Source organism: Triticum aestivum, chromosome 3A, assembly GCF_018294505.1.
Source record: "Triticum aestivum cultivar Chinese Spring chromosome 3A, IWGSC CS RefSeq v2.1, whole genome shotgun sequence".
Lineage (NCBI taxonomy): Eukaryota > Viridiplantae > Streptophyta > Magnoliopsida > Poales > Poaceae > Triticum > Triticum aestivum.
Window position 1 is genome coordinate 492,466,360 of NC_057800.1, and position 26,387 is coordinate 492,492,746.

Consider the following 26,387-nt stretch of genomic DNA (forward strand, 5'->3'; position numbering starts at 1 on the left):
AGACAAATTCAGCATATCAAAAACCTACTTCTGCACTATGCTGATTATACTGGACTCAAAGTGAACTATGCTAAATCTACAATGATTGCCATCAACACTCAAACAGACATGATGAATGCCCTCTCCAATCTCCTTGGGTGTAAAATTGGTACATTACCACATACATACCTTGGACTACCACTTGGCATTACCAAACCAAGAGTGGAAGATTTTGTGCCCCTTCTGAAAAGAATTGAAAGCAGACTACTGAGTTGCTCCACCATGCTATCCACTGGTGACAAATTGATACTCATCAAGTCCATTTTCACTAGTATGCCCACATTCTTTTTGTGCTCTCTAATGATTCCCAAGACAGTCATTAAACAGATCAACTCCTACCTTATGAACTGCTTCTGGAGGAAATATGGTACACAAGATAGAGGGCCTGTTCTGATTGCTTGGGATAAAGTCAGTCGACCAAAATTGTGACGCCCGGGTAATTAGGCTACAGTAATCCCACGCTAATCGTGCCATGACACCTCGGTTACTGTTGTTGTCCTCGCAATAATTTGAAACCGTTCAAAATTCAAATTCAAATTTATGACAAGAATAAAAGTTTTCAAAAATTAAAACAAAAATGTTCGGTGGTTGCCGAATATTACAAGGGTAATTATGGGGCAACAAACACCTTTTTATAAAATGGCTAAATGGTTTAAAATGATTTAAACAGAAAAGAAAGAAATAATAAAAGAAAACAGAAAACAAACAAACAAAAAAAGGGAAAAGGAAAAGAACCCCCCCGGGCCAGCCGACCCAACTGGCCGGCCCATTCGACCACCGGCCCAACTGGACAAAGGCCCAGCCGGCCACTGATGGGGTTATGTACCTAGGGTAGGGTCATGGACCTGATCTAAGTACCTTACCCATGGACACCCTTAGAAGAAGTCGCCTTCCAGTCGACCAACGAGGGACACACTCGACTGACTTGAAGGACTCGACCACGAAGACTCACTCGACCACCAGAAGGTCAAGAGGCACTCTGCACTGCAACGGCCTGTAATCAAGTAGACTTTATGATAGTAAAGGCACTTTATGTGGGGCGTTACCAATAACGCCCCAGACTTAACTCACCTTAAACCCTCTCCTACGTGGGCTGGCTGGGGTCCTGGCGCACTCTATATAAGCCACCCCCCTCCACAGGCAGAAGGGTTCGGCACCTTGTAACTCATATACTCATAATCCACTCGACCGCCTCCGGGCTCCGAGACGTAGGGCTGTTACTTCCTCCGAGAAGGGCCTGAACTCGTACATCCTTTGTGCTTACAACCTCTCCATAGCTAGGACCTTGCCTCTCCATACCTACCCCCCACTCTACTGTCAGGCTTAGAACCACGACAGTTGGCGCCCACCGTGGGGTGGGTGTTTTAGCGATTTTGTGGAGAAAGTTGCGATTCTTCCGAGTACTTCCATCATGGTGTCTGCTGGAGTTTTGGTCGAGGGTCAAGAGATCCGTCTCGGCACTCTCACCTTCATCGCCGACGACTCCGCATGGCTCCAGGAGGCTCCACTCGACGTGGATGCGCTTCCCGTCCGCGGTGCGACGCATTTTCGCGCATGTGTCCGTGGCGTTCTACTGCGGCAACCGTCGACCCAGTATCGGTCGACTCCTTTATCGTCCACCCTCCCGGTCTCCCGCCAGCGCAAGCGCTCAGGCCGGTCGAGGCTTCAACGATGGGTGAGGCACGCGGTGGCTCGCCAATCGGCCACCACCCAAGTTGCGGCAATCAAGCCCGACGAACCTCTCTACGGCCTGTTCGATCAGTCGACTGGCTCCGTAGAGACTGCATCCGAGTGCGGTAGCAGTGATCCAGCGGCGGAAATCTTGATGGTCGACGGGCCCCACAGTCCCCCTGGCTTCGCCCGTGGTGGTGGAGCAGGCGACGGCGGCGACCCTACACGAGGCTATGAAGAGTACCAGCCCGAGCCACTCGACTCTCTGCAAAGAGAGGAACTTCGCCGCAGGAACGAGGACCCCCTGCGTATTCCCATCGCAGGAGAAACCCCCGAGGCTCGTGCCTTGGAGGAGGCGCGCCTGGCCAATTTGGCCGAGCGCACTCGACTGGAGAACCTTCAGCGAGCACTCGACGAGCGCGCGCGGCAACGAGTTCCCGACACCAGTCGACGTCAACTCTTCCCGCCGACTCAGGTATATCGAACCCCAATTCAGAATCTAGCAGCTGCGACCCGTATAGCAGAGTCCATCCAGCCTTCGCAGTCGGAAGCTGGCAGAGGTTTGCTGCAGATCAGGGATCTACTCCAGGCAGCAGGAGATCAGAATTCGGCCGTGTCTCACTCGTGCAACAGAATTCACAGTCGATCCGTCACTGTGAATACGGTTCAGTCGGCGCACAGCCCCAGATCGCCTCCGCGGCGTGAAGGGCGCGAGAATCGGCGAGATCAATATGGCGACAGACTCGACCGAGATGATAGGCGTCGAGTGCCCTATTCCCCTCCGAGGGGTGGGTCTTACGCTCCTCGGCAGCCAGATGATAGGCGTCAGTACAGTACAGGGCACAGGATTCCAGTCGACCCCAGAGAACCAGGCTTCGACGCGCGATCCATTATCGTGCAAGGGTTGGTTGACCGGAACAGAGCCCATCGAGGTGGACTCGACAGAGATGTACCCACAAGCAGTCGAGTGCATGTTTCTGGTCCTGAATGTTTCAGCAGAGCTATCAGAGCCGCAGTTATCCCTCCCAATTTCAGGTTGGCATCAGGAGTCAGCAAGTTCACTGGTGAGTCTAAGCCTGAAACTTGGCTTGAAGACTACCGAGTGGCAGTTCAGATTGGTGGTGGGAACGACGAGGTGGCCATGAAACATTTGCCCCTCATGTTGGAAGGTTCTGCCAGGGCATGGTTGACTCAATTACCTCCTAGCAGCATTTACACTTGGGAAGATCTGTCCCGAGTGTTCGTCAGGACGTTTGAAGGAACTTGCAAGCGACCAGCTGGATTGACAGAGTTGCAAGTCTGCGTGCAGAAAACTAATGAGACTCTCAGAGAGTATATTCAGAGGTGGATCACTTTGCACCACACTGTGGAGAATCTGTCTGATCATCAGGCAGTCTGCGCCTTCAAAGATGGTGTCAAGAACAGAGAACTGAGTTTGAAGTTTGGTCGAACCGGTGACATGACCTTGGGTCGGATGATGGAGATTGCTACCAAGTACGCCAACAGCGAAGAAGAAGACCGACTCCGAAGCGGCAAGCACAAGCCGAGTCAGTCGGAAAAAGGAAACACCAGTCGGAAACAGAAGCGGAAGGCTGAACCGGCAGCTCCTGGAGAGGCTCTGGCCGTGACTCAAGGAAAGTTTAAGGGGAAACCAAAAGGATCCTGGAACCCCAAGAAGGTAAAGGATAAAGAAGGGAACGACGTGATGGATATGCCATGTCACATTCACACGAAGAAAGACGAAGAGGGGAATATCATTTACCCGAAGCACACCACTCGCCAATGTCGACTCCTGATCCAGCAGTTTCAGGGAAAACAGTCTAAGGACAAGGAGAAGGAGTCAGACAAGGCCGAAGACAAGGAGGACAGTGAGGAAGGATATCCGCATATCAACTCCACTCTGATGATCTTTGCAGATGTGGAAAGCAGAAGTCGACTGAAAGTGATTAACCGAGAGGTGAACATGGTTGCCCCCGCAAAAGCAAATTATCTGAAGTGGTCTCAAACACCCATCACATTCGACCAATCTGATCACCCGACTCATATTGCCACCCCTGGGAGGCAAGCTTTGGTGGTCGATCCAGTTGTCGAAGGCACTCGACTGACAAAGGTGCTGATGGATGGTGGAAGTGGGCTGAACTTATTGTATGCAGACACATTGAAAGGTATGGGCATTCCGATGTCCCGACTGAGCACTAGTAACATGAGCTTTCATGGAGTTATACCAGGGAAGAAGGCCGAGTCACTCGGCCAGATAGCTTTGGACGTGGTGTTTGGCGATTCAAAGCATTTTCGCAAAGAAAAGTTGACGTTTGAGGTCGTGGATTTTCAAAGTGCATATCATGCCATTTTTGGGAGACCAGCTTACGCGCGGTTCATGGCTCGACCATGCTACGTATACCTCAAATTAAAGATGCCCGGTCCCAAAGGAGTGATCACTGTCACCGATGATAGGAAAAAGGCAGAAGAGTGCTTTCAGAAGGGCTCCAAGATTGCCGATTCCCAGGTGACAGCGGTCGAGTTCGAAGAATACAAGCAAAACGCAGATCCGAGTGATTTGCTGCGATCCAAGAAGCCCGCCACAGAGTCTGCATTCCAGTCATCCGGTGAGACGAAGCCTGTTCACATTCACCCGACCGACCCCGAAGCAGCTCCGACCCGCATCTCCACGACACTCGATCCAAAATAGGAAGAAGCGCTCATCCAGTTCCTCCGTGAGAACTGGGACATTTTTGCATGGAAGCCCGCTGACATGCCAGGTGTTCCCAGGGGACTGGCTGAGCATCGCCTAAGAGTCGACTCATCTGCAAAACCAGTCAAAGAGCATCTTCGGCGGTCCGCCGTCCAGAAGAGAAAAGCCATTGGTGAAGAAGTGGCTCGACTGTTGGCGGCAGGATTTATCCGAGAGATATACCACTCCGAGTGGCTCGCTAATGTCGTCATGGTTCCTAAGAAGGACAAGTCGCTCCGAATGTGCATTGATTTCAAGCACATCAACCGGGCCTGCCCGAAAGATCATTTTCCTCTCCCTCACATAGATCAAATTGTTGACTCGATCGCGGGATGTGAGAGGTTATCTTTTTTAGATGCCTACTCCGGGTACCACCAGATCCGTCTGTACGGGCCCGACTAGGTAAAAACAGCTTTCATCACTCCATTCGGGTGCTTCTGCTATATCACCATGCCGTTCGGCCTCAAGAATGCCGGAGCCACATTTATGCGAATGATTCAGAAGTGTCTACTCACTCAAATCAGTCGGAATGTGGAAGATTATATGGATGATATCGTTGTCAAGTCGCGGAAAGGTTCCGACCTGCTCGCTGACCTCGCCGAAACATTTGCCAACCTCAGAAGGTATGATATCAAGCTCAATCCATCAAAGTGCACATTTGGAGTTCCTGGTGGCAAGTTACTCGGTTTTCTCATTTCCGAACGGGGAATCGATGCTAACCCAGAGAAGATTGGCACTATTCTCCGAATGAAACGCCCTGTGCGAGTGCATGATGTCCAGAAGCTTACTGGATGCTTGGCCGCATTAAGTCGATTCATCTCACGACTCGGTGAAAAGGCATTACCTCTTTACCGACTGATGAAGAAGACAGACAAGTTCGAGTGGACTCCAGAAGCTGACGCAGCGTTTGCCGAGCTAAAAGCTCTGCTCTCCACCCAGCCGGTGCTTGCTGCTCCAATCAGCAAAGAGCCTCTGTTGCTCTATATCGCAGCCACAGGACAAGTCGTCAGTACTGTGCTAACGGTCGAGCGGGAAGAAGAAGGAAAAGCTCTCAAAGTTCAGCGCCCAGTGTATTATTTGTCTGAAGTCTTGACTCCATCCAAGCAGAGATATCCTCATTATCAGAAGCTTGTGTATGGAATATACATGACCACAAAGAAGGTTGCTCATTATTTCTCTGATCATTCCATCACAGTCGTCAGCGACGCTCCACTATCAGAGATTTTGCATAACAGAGATGCAACTGGTCGAGTGGCCAAATGGGCGATTGAACTTCTTACCAACTGTCGTGGTTCTAAGTCTGACAGTAGAATAGGGGTAGTATAACGGAGCATGATCTATCGAGATGCATATGGGTGACACGGTGGTTTTAGCGAGTTCGGGCCTCTCACGGTGGAGATAACAACCCTACGTCTCGTGCTCCGGAGAGGCTTTGTTTTATCTGAGTATATATCCGGAGATTACAATGTGTGTGAGAGAGAGGGACGGATCCCCATGCCTGAGCTAAGTCCTGAGACTAATGGTGAAAAGAAAGAGAGGTGGAAGAAGAGCCCCCTTGTCTAGTGGTGGGGGGTGGCTTATATAGAGTGCGCCACCCCCTCACCTCCTATGTTACAAAGTGGGGTATGAATGCCATAATGCCAGCCCGCTATTAAGCCCTCACTATTAGAAAGATGCCGACTGCCTTGCTGCCTGCTGGTCTTCGTATATCCGAGTGAGTCGTACGGTCGAGTGGTGAGCCGTCATCCGAGTGGATGGTATGTTGTTTGGTCGAGTGGATAGTATGCTGCTTGTCCGAGTGGATAGTGTGTCTGTATGAAATTGACCTGGACCCACATGTTGTGTGGGCCCCATGCTTCATGATATTTCGACCCTTCGTGGGCCTACCTGTTATGTATATCCCCAACATTAGCCCCCGAATCGATTGCGATTTTGCAGAACGAGTTGGTGTAAGACACAGTTTGGTCCGAGTGATTACAGAAATACTCGGTACATGTCGCCGCGCTTTCAGACAACCAAGGTTTGAACAAAATCTCAATGGATTCCGGCACCATGCTTCCCGACTAATCGAGGTAAGCGTCTGTGAGGAGCAACTTGGTGACATTCGTTCATCTCTCGGGAGAGGTTTAACTCGTGATCTGAGTATGGGCGTGTCATTAAATCCGTGCAACCAGATTGACACATGGACTGCTTTTTAGAGAGATGCCATTCTTATCCCGGAGGAACGCCAATACGAGTCGGTTTCAGATCCACACTTGTGAGTTTCACGCTTTGAGTCCTAGAAGAAGGTTCAAAACAGGTCCATGGAGGAGCGTTAAACTCGCCTTATAGAATTTTTTGGAGTGATTTGGAGCTGGGCCTACATCGAGTAACTGATTACTCGGAATTTCTTCACGCCTGGAACGTGTCTTTTTTGTTGTTTGGCCGTCACTCGGGTTGGGCGAACCGTTCCGAGTGGATACCATTCCAGTGGGGGCACGCTGAGTGCACCCACTGGGTGTAGTCCCCGAGACTGCTGTCGACTGCAGGCAGTCGGCGGGAGTCTTAGAGCCTGTCTTTTTGTTGTTGTTTGGCCGTCACTCGGGTTGGGCGGACCGTTCCGAGTGGATACCATTCCAGTGGGGGCACGCTGAGTGCACCCAGTGGGTGTAGTCCCCGAGACTGCTGTCGACTGCGGGCAGTCGGCGGGAGTATGAGAGAACTAAAACTCTTCTTAGCTGGTACTGATCGAACTTGTTCTTCTCTGACTCGGAGGTCGAGTAATACTGGAGATAGGTTTACATCGAGCAAAATGTTTCTTTCTGAGTCCTCTTCCAGTGGGGGCACGCTGAGTGCACCCACTGGGTGTAGTCCCCGAGCCTCTGTCAGACTAGATGAGTCTGACAGAGGGTTTAAGTTTCTCGTTAAACCTCCATGCAGTTGGCATGGCAAATATCTTTGTCTGGAATTGAATCAATCGGATGGATGCGTAACGAAGTGGTTGTACGAACGATGAGTAAGGTCGCCTGTACGATTCAGTGATGGCGCTTCATTTTTACCCTTTTGCATGAAAAGGGGTATTTATCCAAGTGGACGTGCTTCACTTATAGATCTTCGGCGAACCGAGCATGTATGGTCAGAAGAATATCTTGATGTGATCAACAGGTTGACCAAATGGGCGTAACCCCTGAGGGTGACATGGCCAACTGCCGCGCGTAGCCCCCGAGTGGTGCTCGAAGGAGGTAAGCTTGCTACAGAGTGTGATATGAGGTTTGACCATATGAGTAACTTAGCCGTTCCCGTGCTGGGGGTGTAGAGGTAAAGACATGTCCAACTGATGGTGACGCGCGGGGCGGCCGAGGGGCGAGGACGTGTATAACCGAGTGGCGACGCGCGGGGCGGCCGAGGGGCGAGGACGTGTCAAAACCGAGTGGCGCCGCGCGGGGCGGGCGAGTGGTGAAGACGTGCAGAACCAAGTGGCGATGCGCGGGGCGGCCGAGTGGTGAAGACGCACACAACCGAGTGGAGACGCGCGGGGCGGACGAGTGATGAAGACGTGCGCAACCGAGTGGCGACGGGCGGGGCGGCCGAGTGGTGAAGACGTGCAAAACCGAGTGGCGCCGCGCGGGGCGGGCGAGTGGTGAAGACGTGCAGAATCAAGTTTGAGGCAAAGAAAGCCATTAAGTCCCAGGCAATAGCAGATTTCCTTGCCGAGTGGATTGAACAGCAGCAGCCGACTGAAGTTCACTCGGAGCATTGGACCATGTTTTTTGATGGCTCGAAGATGTTGAATGGTTCCGGTGCTGGGGTTGTCCTGGTTTCCCCCAGAGGAGATAAGCTCAGATATGTGCTCCAGATTCACTTTGATTCCTCCAACAATGAGGCAGAATATGAAGCCCTCTTATATGGGTTGCGCATGGCCATTTCACTCGGCGTCCATCGCCTGATGGTCTATGGCGACTCGGATTTAGTGGTCAATCAGGTGATGAAAGAGTGGGACGTGAGAAGCCCAGCCATGACTGGATACTGCAGTGCAGTGAGGAAGCTGGAAAAGAAGTTCGGGGGGTTGGAGCTCCACCATATACCCCGACTGAAAAATCAAGCAGCTGATGATCTAGCAAAGATAGGTTCCAAGAGAGAAGCCATCCCGAGTGGTGTGTTCTTGGAGCATATACACACTCCGTCAGTCAAAGAAGATCCTTTCACCGAAGAAACTCCACAGCCCAAGAGTGCCACAGATCCGACTGAAGTTGAAGTCCCAGCGGTGGTCGACTTGATCATGGAGGTTTTGGTGGTCATTCCCGACTGGACGATTCCGTATGTCGCATATATCCTGAGGAAAGAGCTCCCGGAGGATGAGGAAGAGGCTCGGCAGATCGTCCGTCGATCTAAGGCCTTTACCATAATCAAAGGACAATTATACAGAGAAAGCGCGACTGGAGTTGGTCAGAAGTGCATAACACCAGAAGAAGGTCGACTCATCCTCAATGATATTCACTCGGGGACCTGTGGTCATCATGCGTCCTCTCGGACCATCGTGGCCAAAGCATACCGAGCCGGATTTTACTGGCCAAAGGCGAATGAGATGGCAAAAGAGATAGTGGATAAGTGCGAGGGATGTCAATTCTACTCAAATATGTCACACAAGCCTGCGTCGGCTCTGAAGACCATCCCACTCGTCTGGCCTTTCGCAGTATGGGGATTGGACATGGTCGGTCCTTTGAGAACAGGACGAAGTGGCTTCACGCATGTACTGGTGGCAGTCGACAAGTTCACCAAGTGGATCGAGGCTAAACCAATCAAGAGCCTTGACACCAGTACTGCTGTTAGCTTCATCAGAGAACTAATATTCAGATATGGAGTCCCACACAGCATCATTACGGATAATGGGTCGAACTTTGACTCAGAGGAATTCAGAGATTTCTGCAACTCCCAGGGCACACGGGTCGACTACGCTTCAGTCGCCCATCCGCAGTCGGATGGACAAGCAGAGCGAGCTAATGGACTGATTCTTAAGGGATTGAAGCCTCGACTGATGCGTGATCTCAAACACGCGGCTGGAGCTTGGGTCCACGAACTTCCCTCAGTACTCTGGGGACTGCGGACCACACCTAATCGGTCGACCGGAAGAACTCCATTCTTCTTGGTCTACGGAGCTGAAGCAGTCTTGCCGAGTGATCTTCTCCACAATGCTCCTCGAGTTGAAATCTACAACGAAGCAGAGGCTGAACAAGCGCGGCAAGACGCAGTCGACCTTTTAGAGGAAGAAAGGGAGATGGCTCTGATCCGGTCGACCATCTACCAACAAGATTTGCGTCGTTTCCACGCCAGAAATGTGAGAGGTCGAGCCTTCCAGGAAGGAGATTTGGTTCTTCGAGTGGATCAGCACAAACCACACAAGCTTGCTCCTTCTTGGGAAGGCCCCTTCATCGTCACCAAGGTTCTCCACAACGGGGCGTACCGTCTTTACAACGTCAAGCATAATATCGACGAGCCCCGAGCTTGGAACGCGGAGCTACTCCGCCCATTTTACACTTAAGTTTTATCACTCGGATGAGATGAAATAAAGTACTTCTGTAGTTCATGGACCTCAAAATAATAGTGTCATAGTCCCTCCATAATTTCTGTCGCTTTTTATTTTTGTCCAATAAAATTCCCCCTCAGTGGGTGACTTAGCTGCGAATCCGTTTCGCCTAAGTTTGTAAAAATCCTACCGAGTGGCGAGCCAGACTCCCACTCAGAGGCTTAGCTGCGAATCTGTTTCGCCTAAGTTATCAAAATCCTACCGAGTGGTAAGCCAGCCTTCCACTCGGGGGCTTAGCTGCGAATCTGTTTTGCCTAAGTTATCAAAATCCTACCGAGTGGTAAGCCAGCCTTCCACTCGGGGGCTTAGCTGCAGCCCTGTGCTCGCCTAAGTTATAAAAATCCTACCGAGTGGTAAGCCAGCCTTCCACTCGGGGGCTTAGCTGCAGCCCTGTGCTCGCCTAAGTTACGAAAATCCTACCGAGTGGTAAGCCAGCCTTCCACTCGGGGGCTTAGCTGCAGCCCTGTGCTCGCCTAAGTTATAAAAATCCTACCGAGTGGTAAGCCAGCCTTCCACTCGGGGGCTTAGCTGCAGCCCTGTGCTCGCCTAAGTTATAAAAATCCTACCGAGTGGTAAGCCAGCCTTCCACTCGGGGGCTTAGCTGCATCCCTGTGCTCACCTAAGTTACGAAAATCCTACCGAGTGGTAAGCCAGCCTTCCACTCGGGGGCTTAGCTGCAGCCCTGTGCTCGCCTAAGTTATAAAAATCCTACCGAGTGGTAAGCCAGCCTTCCACTCGGGGGCTTAGCTGCAGCCCTGTGCTCGCCTAAGTTACGAAAATCCTACCGAGTGGTAAGCCAGCCTTCCACTCGGGGGCTTAGCTGCAGCCCTGTGCTCGCCTAAGTTACGAAAATCCTACCGAGTGTAGAGCAACCCTCTCACTCGGAGGCTTAGCTGCAGTCCAAGCACTCGCCTAAGTTATCAAAATCTTACCGAGTGTAGAGCAACCCTCTCACTCGGAGGCTTAGCTGCAGTCCGAGCAGTCGCCTAAGTTACGAAAATCCTACCGAGTGGTAAGCCAGCCTTCCACTCGGGGGCTTAGCTGCAGCCCTGTGCTCGCCTAAGTTACGAAAATCCTACCGAGTGTAGAGCAACCCTCTCACTCGGAGGCTTAGCTGCAGTCCAAGCACTCGCCTAAGTTATCAAAATCCTACCGAGTGTAGAGCAACCCTCTCACTCGGGGGCTTAGCTGCAGTCCGAGCACTCGCCTAAGTTATCAAAATCCTACCAAGTGTAGAGCAACCCTCTCACTCGGAGGCTTAGCTGCAGTCCAAGCACTCGCCTAAGTTATCAAAATCCTACCGAGTGTAGAGCAACCCTCTCACTCGGGGGCTTAGCTGCAGTCCAAGCACTCGCCTAAGTTATCAAAATCTTACCAAGTGTAGAGCAACCCTCTCATTCGGAGGCTTAGCTGCAGTCCGAGCACTCGCCTAAGTTACGAAAATCCTACCGAGTGGTAAGCCAACCCTCTCACTCGGGGGCTTAGCTGCAGTCCGAGCACTCGCCTAAGTTATCAAAATCCTACCAAGTGTAGAGCAACCCTCTCACTCGGAGGCTTAGCTGCAGTCCAAGCACTCGCCTAAGTTATCAAAATCCTACCGAGTGTAGAGCAACCCTCTCACTCGGGGGCTTAGCTGCAGTCCAAGCACTCGCCTAAGTTATCAAAATCCTACCGAGTGTAGAGCAACCCTCTCACTCGGAGGCTTAGCTGCAGTCCAAGCACTCGCCTAAGTTATCAAAATCCTGCCAAGTGAAGAGTAAACCTCTCACTCGGGGACTTAGCTGCAGCCCAGTGCTCGCCTAAGTGGACTGAAGAATAAGTTGATTGCAGTAAAGACGCCTTGCTTTGAACCTGCAAAAGACATTTCGAGCCAAAGGCAATCATATTCAAGCACCAAATTCAAGTTTTGAATCGATATCTAAAGGAACCGAGAGTGCTCAGGCGTTAAGCCTGTTAAGGTTTATCGGTTACAATTCCACTCGGCATACCGAGGCAAATTTAAAAGCGTCGAGCCAGAAGAAGTTTTTTACCCCTCCTGTGGAGGGCTGGAAGGAGCAACGAATTCATCAAGGTCAATTCCGTCGGCGATCCGAGTGGCAGCTGCAAGGAAAGTTTCCATAAAGGACCTGAAGTCGTGCTTCTTGGTATTGGCCACCCGAAGGGCCGCCAGCTTCTCTTCTCGTGCATCCTTACAGTGGACTCGGGCAAGACACAGAGCAACATCTGCACCACACCGAGCCGAGGACTTCTTCCATTCCTGCACTCGACCAGGGATCGTGTTCAACCGGGCCATCAGCGATTCAAGGTCATTCTGAAGTGTCTCCTCAGGCCAAAGCGTCGAGTCGATGCGAGATGTGGCGGCCTTCAGCCTTGCGAGATAGTCCACGACAGCTGCAACACGGGACTCCAGTCGGAGAACATCCATGGCAACTTCATCGTTCACCGGAGAATTGACGGGGTCGAGGTTTGGCTCCAGCCGGCTAGTTTCTTCTTCAAAGTTTTGACAAAATTCTGCAAGGGTGATCACTAAGTCAAGGAGATGGTCGAATGGAAAAATCACAATTGGAAATGTCTGCCAAGCATAGAGGTTTACCTTCAAGCATAAGAAACAGCTTCTTGGCAAGTCCACTCAGGAAGGCCTCCAGATCAGTTTTCTTCCCAGTCAATTTGGCGACTTGGTCGGTCAGGGCAGCTTTATCAGTTTTCAGTCGACTGACCTCCTTGTTGGCAATCCCAAGAGCAGCTTTCAGATTGGTATTGTCTTGTTCGAGCTTGGTGACTGAAGCTAACTTCTCGTCAGCAAGCTTGATCTTCTCAGCTAGCTCAAGGTCTTTCTTCTGTTGGGCCTCCCTTACCTTACCTGCAAGTTACAGCAAGATCAGATTTTGAAACAAGCAAGGGGAAAAGCAGTCGTCAGGGTCTCACCAAACATACCTTCGGTCTCCTCCTTTGCCTTTGTCAGCTTCTCCTGAACCAGCTTCAAGCTCAGCTCGACTTGAGTATGCTTGTGTTCCAGCTCTGAGTAGCGAGCCACAAGATCACAAGAGTTCTGCGAAGAACCAATCGACTAAATGTCAAATATAATTCACTTCCGAGTGAAAAAGGGAAAAACTCACGTTTCTAAGACTACAGCCGAATACAAGCATTCGACCGTAGTCTCGGGGACTACACCCAGTGGGTGCACTCAGCGTGCCCCCACTAATCCTGTTGAAGACAAAGTCGACCAGTCGACCTCAAAAAAAAAGATGTATTCTCTAAGACTGTGATCAACTGCAAGTAGTCGACCACAGTCTCGGGGACTACACCCAGTGGGTGCACTCAGCGTGCCCCCACCGGTTTGTGAAATCCAGTCGACATAGTCGACTGACAGAAAAATTGACAACATGAAGCCTAAGGCCGACTGCCAGCAGTCGACCTTAGCCTTGGGGACTACACCCAGCGGGTGCACTCAGCGTGCCCCCGCTAACACGGAGTTTTATCGACACACCCAGTGGGTGACTACTATAAATTCCGGAAAAGAAAAGTTTTTGGTGGTATATCCAACAGAACAAACAGCGGTCGACTGACCTGGACATTGCTTTGGAGGGCAGAACTGGCGTCATAAGCTGCCTGGCTCGCGTCCCGGATGGTCTTCAGCTGCTCCATCATGAGTCCCGCCTGGCGTATCGCCTCCTTCGCCGCGCCGGCTTGGTCCTCTGGGACGTGGTGCGTCGTGAAGAGGGAGGGCCGCTGAGCACTCGTCAGTGGATTCGCGAAGGACACCGTGTGTCGAGTGGTGTTCTCTTCCTCCACAGTCAGAATCTCAGGCGCCGCCACATCCTGAGGCACCTTACTGGCGGACGTTTTCCGACTCCTCCTGCGCTGCAGCGGCTCTTCATCCTCATCATCATCAGGGAGATTGATAACAGTATTGGGTGGAGCTACAGAGAAAGATCAGGATCAGAGATCGCGAGTCAGTCGACTAAGAACGGCGTTAAGAATACAGTACCTGGGTTCGAAGTTGCTGCGTCCTCCATCTCGTGGTCATCAGCCCGGGCCGAGGTTTCAGAAGTAGCAGCACTGCAACTCCAAAGGATCAGTCGACTAACTTCAGCGTCGACCAGAGACAAAGTTCACACAAAATAAGAAAATATGAGCAGCACGGTTACCCTGATATGGTGGGGATGGACACCTTCATCTTCGGCAGGAGCTTGATCGGCTTCGACGAGGCCGCCCTGGGCTGCTTCGGCGCCTTTTCAGTCGGCACCGGAGAGGTGGTCCGAGGGCGCTTGGTCGACTGAGTGGCGGTCGCAACCCCCTTACCACGTTCGGTCGAAGGGTCGTGGACAAGCTTCGACCGCCTTTCTGAGCGCGGTGGTACGACCTCCTCCTCCTCTTCTTCCTCGTCCTCGACGTCATCTTCATCACCGTCATCATCATCGTCGTCGTCATCATCCTCTGCAACATCCGAGTCCCATTCCTCCTCTTCCTGGCTCTCGCCCCCGCTCGCCTCGCCCTCCTCAGTCGAAGCTTGTGCCCCATTGGGCATCGAGTACAGCTCGGTGAGGGCCTAGCAGATGTCCAGACAAGGATCAGTCGACCAGTCGGCAGGGTAAACAGAAATGAATGCGACAAGAGCGCAGTGGAGAGCAGGGCAAGTGTACCTTGTTTGGGTCGCTGTTGTGGTCGAGTGGAGGAATCCTTCTGGCTCCGCGTGGGTTATCCTTATTTCCGGTAACGGCTACCATCCATCTTTCCAGAGTGACGTCGTCGACTGCTTCTGGATGGACTCTAGTCTCGTCTTCGGTCCCACAGTACAACCACATGCAGTGGCTCCGGAACTGAAGGGGCTGGATGCGACGCCTGAGGAAGACCTCCAGGAGGTCCATGCCCGTCACTCCCTCCCGAACCAACTGCACCACGCGCTCCATCAACATCTTCACGTCAGCTTTCTCCTCCGGAATCAGCTTCAGAGGGGAGGGCTTGTTCACTCGGTCCATGGTAAACGGAGGGAGTCCACTCGACTGCCCTGGCGTCGACTGGACCTGGCAGTAGAACCAAGTCGACTGCCAGCCTCTGACGGACTCGGGAAAGGTCATGGGCGGGAAGGTGCTCTTATTCCTCACCTGGATCCCCAGGCCCCCACACATTTGGACGACTCGGGTTCTCTCATCACCTGGGCTCGCCTTCTTCACGGTCTGAGAGCGACACGTGAATATATGTTTGAACAAACCCCAGTGCGGTCGACAGCCCAAGAAACCCTCACACATGGACACGAATGCAGCAAGATAGGCAATGGAGTTTGGGGTAAAGTGGTGAAGCTGCGCTCCGAAGAAATTCAAGAAGCCACGGAAGAAAATACTCGGCGGCAAGGAAAACCCACGATCAACATGAGTGGCCAAAAGCACACACTCACCCTCTTCTGGCTGAGGCTGCCACTCCTTCCCCGGAAGCCTCGCAGCTCCGTGAGGGATCAAGCCCTCGTTGGCCATGTCGAGGAGGTCCTTCTCTGTGATGGTCGACTGGATCCAGTCTCCTTGGACCCAGCCCTTCGGCAGACGGGATCTGGACGAGGACCCTCCGCGGCTGGTGGATCTCCCCTTCGCCTTCTCCGACGCCGACGCCTTCTTTGCGCGCTCCAGCGCCGCCGTCTTCTCCTTGGCCATGGTCGCCGGCGAGATGCGCGAAGGGAAGTGGTGCGGGGGCGAGAGCGAGCACGCTGGGCGGAGAAGAAGGAAGCAGAGAGAGGGAGAGAATGCTGAGGCGCAGCACAGAAATCCTCGCCGGGCACATTTATAAGGTCTCTTCCGAGTGGATGACAGGTGGGCCCGTCGATCTAATCATATCTGGGAGCAGTTATGCAGACGGGATACGTGGCGAAAAAGGCGGCGCGGAGATCGAGGCGTCTATGCCCCGTCCCATCCGAACGCCGCGGTCCGCCCCGCTTCGCGCGCGTCCCCAAATTTCGCATCCCGCGGAATCCGCGAACAACAAATCAGTCTGTCAGACGCGGTGTTTCCGGCGATCCGTCGCTCGGAGATCGTCGAAGCCCGAAAGATCACTCGACGCAAAAATAGAATGGATCGAGTCGACTGAAGGCAAATTGCTCCCTGTCGACGAAGAGATTCTTTGGTCCAGGACAACGCACGACCAGGGCACAAAGGTTAATCGGAAACGACATCAACTCCTTCCTCACTCGAAGCCTCAATCCATTCGGGGGCTAATGATGGGGTTATGTACCTAGGGTAGGGTCATGGACCTGATCTAAGTACCTTACCCAAGGACACCCTTAGAAGAAGTCGCCTTCCAGTCGACCAACGAGGGACACACTCGACTGACTTGAAGGACTCGACCACAAAGACTCACTCGACCACCAGAAGGTCAAGAGGCACTCTGCACTGCAACGGCCTGTAATCAAGTAGACTTTATGATAGTAAAGGCACTTTATGTGGGGCGTTACCAGTAACGCCCCAGACTTAACTCACCTTAAACCCTCTCCTACGTGGGCTGGCTGGGGTCCTGGCGCACTCTATATAAGCCACCCCCCTCCACAGGCAGAAGGGTTCGACACCTTGTAACTCATATACTCATAATTCACTCGACCGCCTCCGGGCTCCGAGACGTAGGGCTGTTACTTCCTCCGAGAAGGGCCTGAACTCGTACATCCTTTGTGCTTACAACCTCTCCATAGCTAGGACCTTGCCTCTCCATACCTACCCCCCACTCTACTGTCAGGCTTAGAACCACGACAGCCACCCCACTCCCCCCATAACCCCCACCCCTGGTCAAACCCTAACCCAACCACCCGCACTCCCCCCACGCCGTTCCCCCTCTCCCGATCCAATCTGGATCGGGGACGAGACCCCCACTCGCCCCACCCCGCTCGCCCCCCTCGCTCCCTCCCCGATCTGGATCGGGGGAAAAGGCGCCCGGACGCCGCTCGACACCCCCCCCCCCCGCCGCCGTCGCGCACCATGGCGCCTCCGCCCTCGTCGCCGAACCCTGACGCCGCCCGGTTCTGCCCCGCCGTCGCCGAGAGCCACCCCATCCCCGTCGCCACGCCGGACGCCCTGACCTCGCCGACGGACGCCGCTCGCCGGAGCCGCTCCACGTCGCCTCGCCTCCTCATCGGCTCCGTCAAGCCTTGCCGGACGTCCTCATCCGCTCCGTCGTCCGACCACCCCAACCTTCCCCCAAGCCCGCTGCCCGTGCCCTACTCCCTCCCCTGTGAGCTCCCCCTCTCCTCGTCCGTCACCGCGGTCACCGCACTCTGCGCACGCCCCTGGCCATCGCCCTGTACGCGCCCCGCACGTGCTCACCGCGGCCTCGTCTCGCCCGGCGTGCCGTCGCGCCGAGCCGCACCCGCAGTGCTTCTCCTTCCCGGAGCGCTCGCACCTGCCGTGGCCCGCACCACCGCAGCCCCCTGCTACCTCCGACGCGACCACCATCGCCGCTGCTGGCCACCCTTGGCCTCGCCTTCGGCCCTATGCCAGCGAGCCCGCGACCGGATGGCCACGGCCTCGCCCCGCAACCGGGCGGGCTACGGCCTCCGCCCGGCGCCCACACCCGCTAGGCCTTTGGCCCACTGACAAAGGGGCCCCAGCCCCAGAACAAAAATGTTTTAAAAAAGAGAGAATTAAAAATAATAATTAATAAAAAATTAATTAATTAATTAATTAACTTAATTAATTGTGTTTAACTAACCTAATCAATTAACTAAACTAATTAAACCTGTTTAGTTAGTCATAGACAATGACAGTAGGACCCACATGTCAGTTTGACTAGGTCAACTGATTAGTTGACTGCTGATGTCGGCATGACATCATGCTGATGTCATTAATCTGTTTTTCGAAATAATTTAAATAATTAATTAAATTCCAGAAATTAATAAAATCTTTAGAAACTCATATCTTTTAATCCGTAACTCGGATTAAAATATTTTCAACATGAAAGTTGCTCAGAACGTCGAGACGATTCCGGATACGCAACCCGTTCGTCCGCCACACCTCCCTAACCTATCGAACTCGTAACTTTCCCCCTCCGGCTCCTCTGCCCGAAAACGTGAAACACCGGGGATACTTTCCCGGATGTTTCCCCCCTTCACCGGTATCACCTCATACCGCGTTAGGGCACCCCTAGCATCGTTACTAGTCTTGTCATGCATCGTTATGCATCTGTTTGCATTGTATTCATTGTTTCTTCCCCCCTCTTCTTCCGCTAGACACCGAGACCGACGTCGCTGCTGCCCAGTACGACTACGGTGTTGACGACCCCTCTCTCTTGCCAGAGCAACCAGGCAAGCCCCCCCTTTGATCACCAGATATCGCCTACTCTTCTCTATACCGCTTGCATTAGAGTAGTGTAGCATGTTACTGCTTTCCGTTATTCCTATCCTGATGCATAGCATGTCCTTGCTACTACTGTTGTTACCATTACCTGCTATCCTACTGCTTAGTATAGGATGCTAGTGTTCCATCAGTGGCCCTACACTCTTGTCTGTCTGCCATGCTATACTACTGGGCCGTGATCACTTCGGGAGGTGATCACGGGCATATACTAAATACTTTACACATTTACATTACTTATGATACTGTTCGGAGATGGGGGCTGAAGGGGCAGGTGGCTCCATCCCGGTAGAGGTGGGCCTGGGTTCCCGACGGCCCCCGACTGTTACTTTGTGGCGGAGCGACAGGGCAGGTTGAGACCACCTAGGAGAGAGGTGGGCCTGGCCCTGGTCGGCGTTCGCAGATACTTAACACGTTAAACGAGATCTTGGTATTTGATCTGAGTCTGGCTACTGGCCTATACGCACTAACCATCTACACGGGGACAGTTATGGGCACTCGACGTCGTGGTATCAGCCGAAGCCTCGTGACATCAGCGACTGAGCGGCGCGCGCCGGGTTGGACCGCGTAACGCAACTTCCTTTGATATGGAGGTTGCTAGGTCTGCTCACCGGCCGCGTTCGCAACGTGCAGGTGTGCAATGGGCGATGGGCCCAGACCCCTGCGCCATAGGATTTAGACCGGCGTGCTAACCTCTCTGTTGTGCCTAGGTAGGGCTGCGACGTGTTGATCTTCCGAGGCCGGGCATGACCCAGGAAAGTGTGTCCGGCCAAATGGGATCGAGCGTGTTGGGATATGTGGTGCACCCCTGCAGGGAAGTTAATCTATTCGAATAGCCGTGATCTTCGGTAACAGGACGACTTGGAGTTGTACCTTGACCTTATGACAACTAGAACCGGATACTTAATAAAACACACCCTTCCAAGTGCCAGATACAACCGGTGATCGCTCTCTCACAGGGCGACGAGGGGAGGATCATCGGTTAGGTTTATGCTATGCGATGCTACTTGGAGGACTTCAGTCTACCCTCTCCTACATGCTGTAAGACGGAGGCTGCCAGAAGCGTAGACTTCGACAGGATTAGTTATCCCCCTCTTATTCTGGCGTTCTGCAGTTCAGTCCACTGATATGGCCCTTTACACATATACCCATGCATATGTAGTGTAGCTCCTTGCTTGCGAGTACTTTGGATGAGTACTCACGGTTGCTTTCTCCTTCTTTTCCCTCTATCCCTTCTACCTATGTGTCGCAACCAGATGTTGGAGCCCAGGAGCCAGACGCCACCGTCGACGACGACTCCTACTACACCGAAGGTGCATACTACTACGTGTTGCCCGCTGATGACGACCAGGAGTAGTTAGGAGGATCCCAGGCAGGAGGCATGCGCCTCTTTCGATCTGTATCCCAGTTTGTGCTAGCCTTCTTAAGGCAAACTTGTTTAACTTATGTCTGTACTCAGATATTGTTGCTTCCGCTGACTCGTCTATGATCGAGCTCTTGTATTCGAGCCCTCGAGGCCCCTGGCTTGTAATATGATGCTTGTATGACTTATTTTATTTATAGAGTTGTGTTGTGATATCTTCCCGTGAGTCCCTGATCTTGATCGTACACGTTTGCGTGTATGATTAGTGTACGGTCAAATTGGGGGCGTCACAAAAAGATCATGGTGGCCTTGGAGTACTTGATCTCCACGCTCAGAACATGGCACTGCTCATCAAGTTCCTCCACAAGTTTTTCAACAAAATGGATATCCCCTGGGTCAACATAATTGGGAAAAGCACTACCAGAACAGATTGCCTGGAGAACAATTGGTAGGTTCCTTCTGGTGGAAAGCTATTCTGAAGCTCCTGCCAACCTTTAAGAAACATGCTATGTGCAAAGCAGGGAAAGGTGACACGGTATTACTATGGACTGATAACTGGAATGGATTGCCACTCAGCACCAAATATCCTGAACTACATTCTTTTGCAATCAACCCAGACATTACACTGCATGAAACTATGGAACTAGAGGATTACAGCTTGCTATTCCATAGGCCACTGTCACAACAGGCTTATGAGCAATACACTACTCTAGTAGACTTTTTGACAACAAAACAGTCAATGAGGAGAAAGACATCTAGACTTACACTTGGTCAGCTCCTAAGTACTCATCCATGAAAATGTACAAGGCCATAATGGGTACTAGAACAACACACATTATCTTAAGAGACTCTGGAAAACAGCATGCAGGCTACGGCATAAGATCTTCTTTTGGTTGTTACTTCATGACAGAGTTAGTTCAAGAAGTCTGCTACAGAGAAGAAACATGTACCTGCAGGATTACAATTGTGCACTTTGCTCAGAGGCCACCAGTGAAACGATTACACACCACTTTTGGGATTGCCAATTTGCTACTGTGTGTTGCAGTCCATCAATCCAACTAGACTGAGAGGAATCCATCAACCTACCAGAGGCCATTTCAATGGAAATTCTCATTATGGGATGTTGGAGCTTGTGGATGAGCAAAAATGATAAGATCTTCAGAATGGCTACCCCAACGCTTGACACATGGAAGTATTACTTCAAAGAGGGACTGAGAGTTAGCAGAACCTCTAATTTAGCTATGTTGTTCCCTAAAACAGGCATTGGCTGAACCTGTTATTGCATTCTTTGTTGCTTTGTACATATTATTTATTAAATGATAATATAGATAATATACCGTAGAACAATTGTTCTACGGTTTCGGCTTAAAAAAACTGGGACAAGTATGCAAACTGCCCCGCTCCCGAGTGATTCCACAATTTGTATCCTCCTTCCATTTCCACATGCTAAATACCACTTGGCTTCCAACAAGATGCAGCAGTTATACACTTCCTAGTGCCGAATTCAAATGACACTGGTGCATATAATCTCCAGGGATTTTTCCTCAAGGAAGTCCAAAATTCAGTAGATGAAAAGAGCGCGCATAAAACACAAACTTCACAAACTTCACAGGTCATAGTTTGGTAGGAAAGCCACGAAGTGGTTTTATACTTCAAACATAGGTGGTACTTATATCGGTATTTCACGCATAATCGAATTAGTACAGGACCGTGATGACCAGTTTTCTCGAATCACTGAGAGATAGGATAGGTAAATATCAATTGCAAAACCAAATTAAGAAAAAGGCCACATGAAAATGAAGCCACTTTATTTGCAAACACCCGCAGATCTGGGCCATCACTTGGTCCCGATGAACAGCCCCCACCTCTGCTCACCAGCAGAGCTCCTCTGAAGTTTCGCGTTCCACCCAGTCACAATGTCATCATAGTCCTCCTGAAAATAAATCAAACTAACAATTAGATATGCTTGCATTTTTTTTAGAATATTAAGATATGCTTGCTAGGAACATCGAAAGAATGGAGACATCTAAACTGCCAGTTCATGGTTGGGCCTGTTAAGGGCTTACCTGGCCGAAGTCAGCCAGAAATTCATCTTTGTTCTTTTCAACTTCGGCTAGCTCCCTCTGTAAAACTTTCAGGAACTGAAATGCAGAATTCAGCATTAATTAGTATCCAAGAAACTGCTCTCTACATCTTTTCGGAAGAAAACATAACACTAAAAGTTGCAAGCCAATGAGCTGGTGAGGGAATAACCTGATCAGTGCGGTCTTCAGCAACGACATCATGGAAACCAGCATTCTGTAGCATCTGCATAGTTTTGATGTATATACAAGTTAATGGAGATCCAACATTTTCTTACACAAACAGTACTAACAATATATCATCGCAATTAAGTGGCACCTGTCCATAAGTCTCTACGTTATGAAGGTCGTAACCCCTCTGCTTAATGTATGCCGCAAACTCTTCAGATGGTTTTCCTGGACTCCTACAGTAATCACTGATTAGGACCTTACCCCCAGGTTTTAGCCATTTGAAGAAACTTCTAAACAAAGCAGGTTTATCCTGCAAATACAAAAGCAGCACTAGTCATAAAACTGTTGTTCTGGCACCAAATAAGGAATGACACAGAGAGTAATCACCAATTGTAGATGCAAACACGTCAATATTTTTGTAGATGCAAAACTAAGCATGATTTTTTTACATTTCAGCTGCAATTACTTCAGCTCACTAAAACCTCGAAGTGGGCAGTTGATGATATGTATAAGAAGTTAAGAACATACTTGTATGTGAAGGATAGTGTCACGGCTGTAGATAACGTCAAATGTATTGTCTGGGTATGTCTTTGTGGTGCAATCAGCAACTTCAAACTCGACTGCGCACTTGCGTCCAATAGCATGCTCAAGTGCAAATGAAACCATGTTTATGGAAAGATCAATACCAACAACATGAACATCATAGTTTTCGGCCATATAAAAATCACCACCACCGATTCCACATCCAACATCAAGCACCTTCTGCCCAGGTTTAAGATCGAGCAAGTCCACAAATTCTTTTGTAGTCTCTGTGAATGACAATAAATAAGCGGTTGTAAGCGTACATTACAAACTAGAATGTCACAGGTTTCATAATAACAGATGTCATATATGCCCTCACCAATTCCACCAGTGCTCACAAAACCTTGCCCAAAAACACGCTCATAGCATAATATTCCACTGATTTTGTACTGCACATTATCCAAGAATCTTTGGAAATCCCGATCTTCTGTTGAGTTGACTTTTTGCCATAGCCAACATATCTAAAAAGCGTGGAGTCATATTCATCAATTTCACTAGCTCATGGAAAGTAAATGCATATCTAAAGTGTACAATGGACTGAGAAGTACCTGGTTTTGATTCTTCTTGTTCTTCACATAAGCTCCAACGCACTTGCAAGTGAGTAGAGAAAGTTCAGAGGAGTTCCCACTCTGATCAATGGCATGGCCCTCTTTAAATACCTATTTTGTAAATCAAATGTTAGCTATTTAAAAGAAAATGCTACCGTATCAATTTGTTGGCAAAAGCTCGGATAAGCAATGAAAATGGCGAAGCCATTCAATCCTACATAAAATTATTACAAAGTAGTGCAAATGACACTAATTTGTCCTGTGGTATGCATTCTAGAGGCAATAGCTTATATGCTGTAAAGTAGGTAATGATCAATTTCAAATAGAGCAGAAAACAGACTGAAAACTGAAATTGAAATGGGAGAAGAGGCACTAGCGGTAGGAAAGCATTTTCACCTTAGTATAAAACCTTGGTTCACGATAATGTGTCGGATTCACTTTCCTTTTTGAGTCTCCAGATTGATGGAAACATGATTCTCTAAAGAAGATATGGCCACCAACTTTTAGCCATTTAACCATTCTTTCTACAAGCTTCTCAACCTACAATAAGGGATAAAGGTTAGGAACAGTCGCAAGAAAAAAAAATAGCAGCCAACACATGCCAACAAAGTTAGTTTGCATAGGAAATGTTATCATTTAAGTTTTTAAAAACCAGGGTTAACTATTTATCTGGAAAATAAAGGATTACTATGATTTTATCAAGCCTGGAAATGATTATTAAATCAAGGATTGAGACAAATAACCAGGTTCATAAGTGCGTTCTCTTACCTCCGCGTCCGAAAGATACATCAGTAACCAGTTTGAAAATATGAGATCGATGGAGTTATCCTCAATCACCAGGTCCGGAGATGTAACATCAGCACACATGAAGGATGCATTTTTGTAATGGCCATTTATGCTTTCATTCTACAAAGAAAATATATTCAAAAGAGCTCAGCCAACCAGGCAAGCTATGCATGCAGAGATTAAAACGAATGACATCGCAATTCAGACATCCAATATATTTTCTTAAATGTTGATACCTTTTTAATCACGCTTTCAATGAAATCCATTGCGAGGACATGCCCAGCTGTCTTAGCCAGTTCACCAGTAAAGCGACCTATTCCAGCACCAAGCTCCAGCACTGATTTTCCTTCATATGAAGGAAGTAAAGACAGTATCTGAAAAGGAATGGTAGAACTATATGAGAATGGTGATACTACAAGTCGAGAGAAACATGTTATAAAGTTCTCATTTTCAAGAAATCATGTCTGCTTCATGGGAAATACAGATTATTCTTGTACTCTGCATGTAGCATGGTAAGGCTTCGTATATGATACCTGATGTAGTATGGCATGTCAATGTTCAATGTAAATACAGGAGGATGGATTTTTATTATTAAGGAGAATATGAATGTCAAACTTCTATCGAACCAAAAAATGAGTACAACCTCCAAAGGGAAGAAAATGTGTAAGTTGAGGTTTTTGGCATCATCTCAAGTGGATACGATATTTTCTTGAACCAAACCAGGACTCGGGGGAACACTAAAAAGTAGGTGTCAGCATCACCAATGAGCACAGTTTCGTTGAACCCCACACAATACCAATCAGTTTAGTCCCCAAAATAATGCAGCACCTCCAAAAGCATCAACGAGTACAACATGCATTTCTTTCTAGGTACCGCCAATATTATGCTTGATTATACTTGGTGCCGGGTGGGGGGCAAAAGCAGTAAATCAACACACATGCTCCCCGGATCCAGGCAGGTGGTCAGTTGAAGAAACGAAAAATATCGTGTATCCGTAGCTATTACTTAACGATTATCACTGAACAACGGGAACGGAAACGAGGCGATGGCATGGGGTTATCACCTCGGGGCGCTCCTCCTTGTCTAGATCGGCGGCGCGGGAGTCGAGCATCATGGCCTCGACGGTGAGGTCCCTGGAGTGCTCCTCCCAGTACCTCTTCTGCGCCTCCCTCTCCTCCTCCAGCTTCGCCAGCACCCCTGCAACACACACGCTCGTCATTGACCCCACTCCAGCAAACAGAGCAGACACGCACACCATGTGCTCGACCGTTCTCCCCAACCAAGCGAGAACAGAGATCCGATCCGGTCCGGCCCGGTCGATACGGGACGGTCCTACTTACCGTTGGCAGCGATTTCCGCGGCGGCGGCGGCGGAGGCGTCCATCTTCGTTCGCGTGGCCGTTAACGGCGAGCTGTCCCGCGTGAATTCAGAGGGGATGGTTCGTTACGGGAGGCGGGCGGGATTAGGAGCCCTCGACGGCGAGGCGGGCGCGGGAGAAGCTGCGGGAGCGGCGGTTGAAGGATCTCCCGCGCGGCTGCATCCACGACGGGATCGGCTGCGGGGAGGAGGAGCACGGACGAGTGGAGCGGGTGTGAACGAACTGTGACGGACGCGGTGGGTGGGGGAGAAGGCGAGGTTGGAAAAGGGTTTTATAGGCGGGAGGGAGGGGATCGAGTCGACCGATCCACCGTGAGATCTGCGCCTCACGGCGAGCGTGGATCCTGGATCGGGGTTTTGATTATTTTATATCGATTTCGCTTTTGTCGCTATGGCTGAGCTGATCTGTAGCCTGATTGGGCGGCGTGTCCTGGTGCCTGACGTTGGGTTCAGTTAGGCTGGTCACAATGGGGAGGAACTTAAGAGTAACATCACACACTCCAATACAACTTTGCTTATGTGGCACATATTTAATGAAGAGAGAGGTGCTTGTGGTAACTAGCTAAGTTACCGGAACATCACACACTCCAAGAAACAATGAGTCTATAACCTAATAAATACATCGTTGCATGACACTACATAGATGTTCCTACCCACTATGGAGGTAGTAACATAGTCTAGAGAAGTGTGTAAGTTACTAGCTTATGTTCTTGCCCATTGTGACCAGCCTTACGGGGGTGGTCGACTGGTGAATGGGTTTGTTGAAACTGCCAGATGAAATGTGACGAATTAATCTGGACGACGTGGTGGTCTGTGCTGGCTGCCAAATTTCCTTCTCGATTTCTCGCCACACCAGTCACCACCAAGCGACCCAGCTAGCGACTCAGCCAAGTTGATATTCGCATCCTATCTCCCCGAAAAAAAATCGCATCTTAAGAGTAGAGATCCCGTCGTGGCACTAGCAACGATCACACTCGGAGACACTACATAAGAGCATCTACAGCCGCAAATCTGACGTGTCGCGGACATTGACCTATCACCTCTCATATTTCGTCGGCTGCATTTAACTACCTTAAAATTAATATCTCAAATCCATACAAACCATCTAAAATAAAATCTATGTACTACGTAGATATTCTATCTACCCTATA

At 50.4% G+C, this 26,387-nt stretch overlaps 1 protein-coding gene across 1 annotated transcript; it reads right to left on the minus strand.

Annotated features, from left to right (window-relative positions):
- Positions 1-20,655: 20,655 nt before the first annotated feature.
- LOC100415866 (phosphomethylethanolamine N-methyltransferase) lies at positions 20,656-25,558 on the minus strand. Its single transcript, NM_001425144.1, has 12 exons — positions 25,200-25,558; positions 24,923-25,056; positions 24,096-24,233; positions 23,842-23,979; positions 23,470-23,613; positions 23,074-23,184; positions 22,845-22,986; positions 22,472-22,752; positions 22,092-22,253; positions 21,945-21,998; positions 21,758-21,832; positions 20,656-21,624 (listed from the first exon to the last, which is right to left on the minus strand). The coding sequence occupies exons 1-12, from the start codon at positions 25,240-25,242 to the stop codon at positions 21,529-21,531; spliced, it is 1,518 nt and encodes a 505-aa protein (NP_001412073.1). The 5' UTR covers positions 25,243-25,558; the 3' UTR covers positions 20,656-21,528.
- Positions 25,559-26,387: the final 829 nt, after the last annotated feature.

What these genes read in the sequence shown, in the direction of transcription:
- LOC100415866 (NM_001425144.1), bottom strand. Translation starts at nt 25,242, where the DNA reads ATGGACGCCTCCGCCGCCGCCGCCGCGGAAATCGCTGCCAACG. An exon ending in TGTATCTTTCGGACGCGGAG is followed by an intron (nt 23,614 to 23,841) that starts GTAAGAGAACGC and finishes CCCTTATTGTAG; the next exon opens with GTTGAGAAGCTTGTAGAAAG. An exon ending in TGTGAGCACTGGTGGAATTG is followed by an intron (nt 22,753 to 22,844) that starts GTGAGGGCATAT and finishes TGTCATTCACAG; the next exon opens with AGACTACAAAAGAATTTGTG.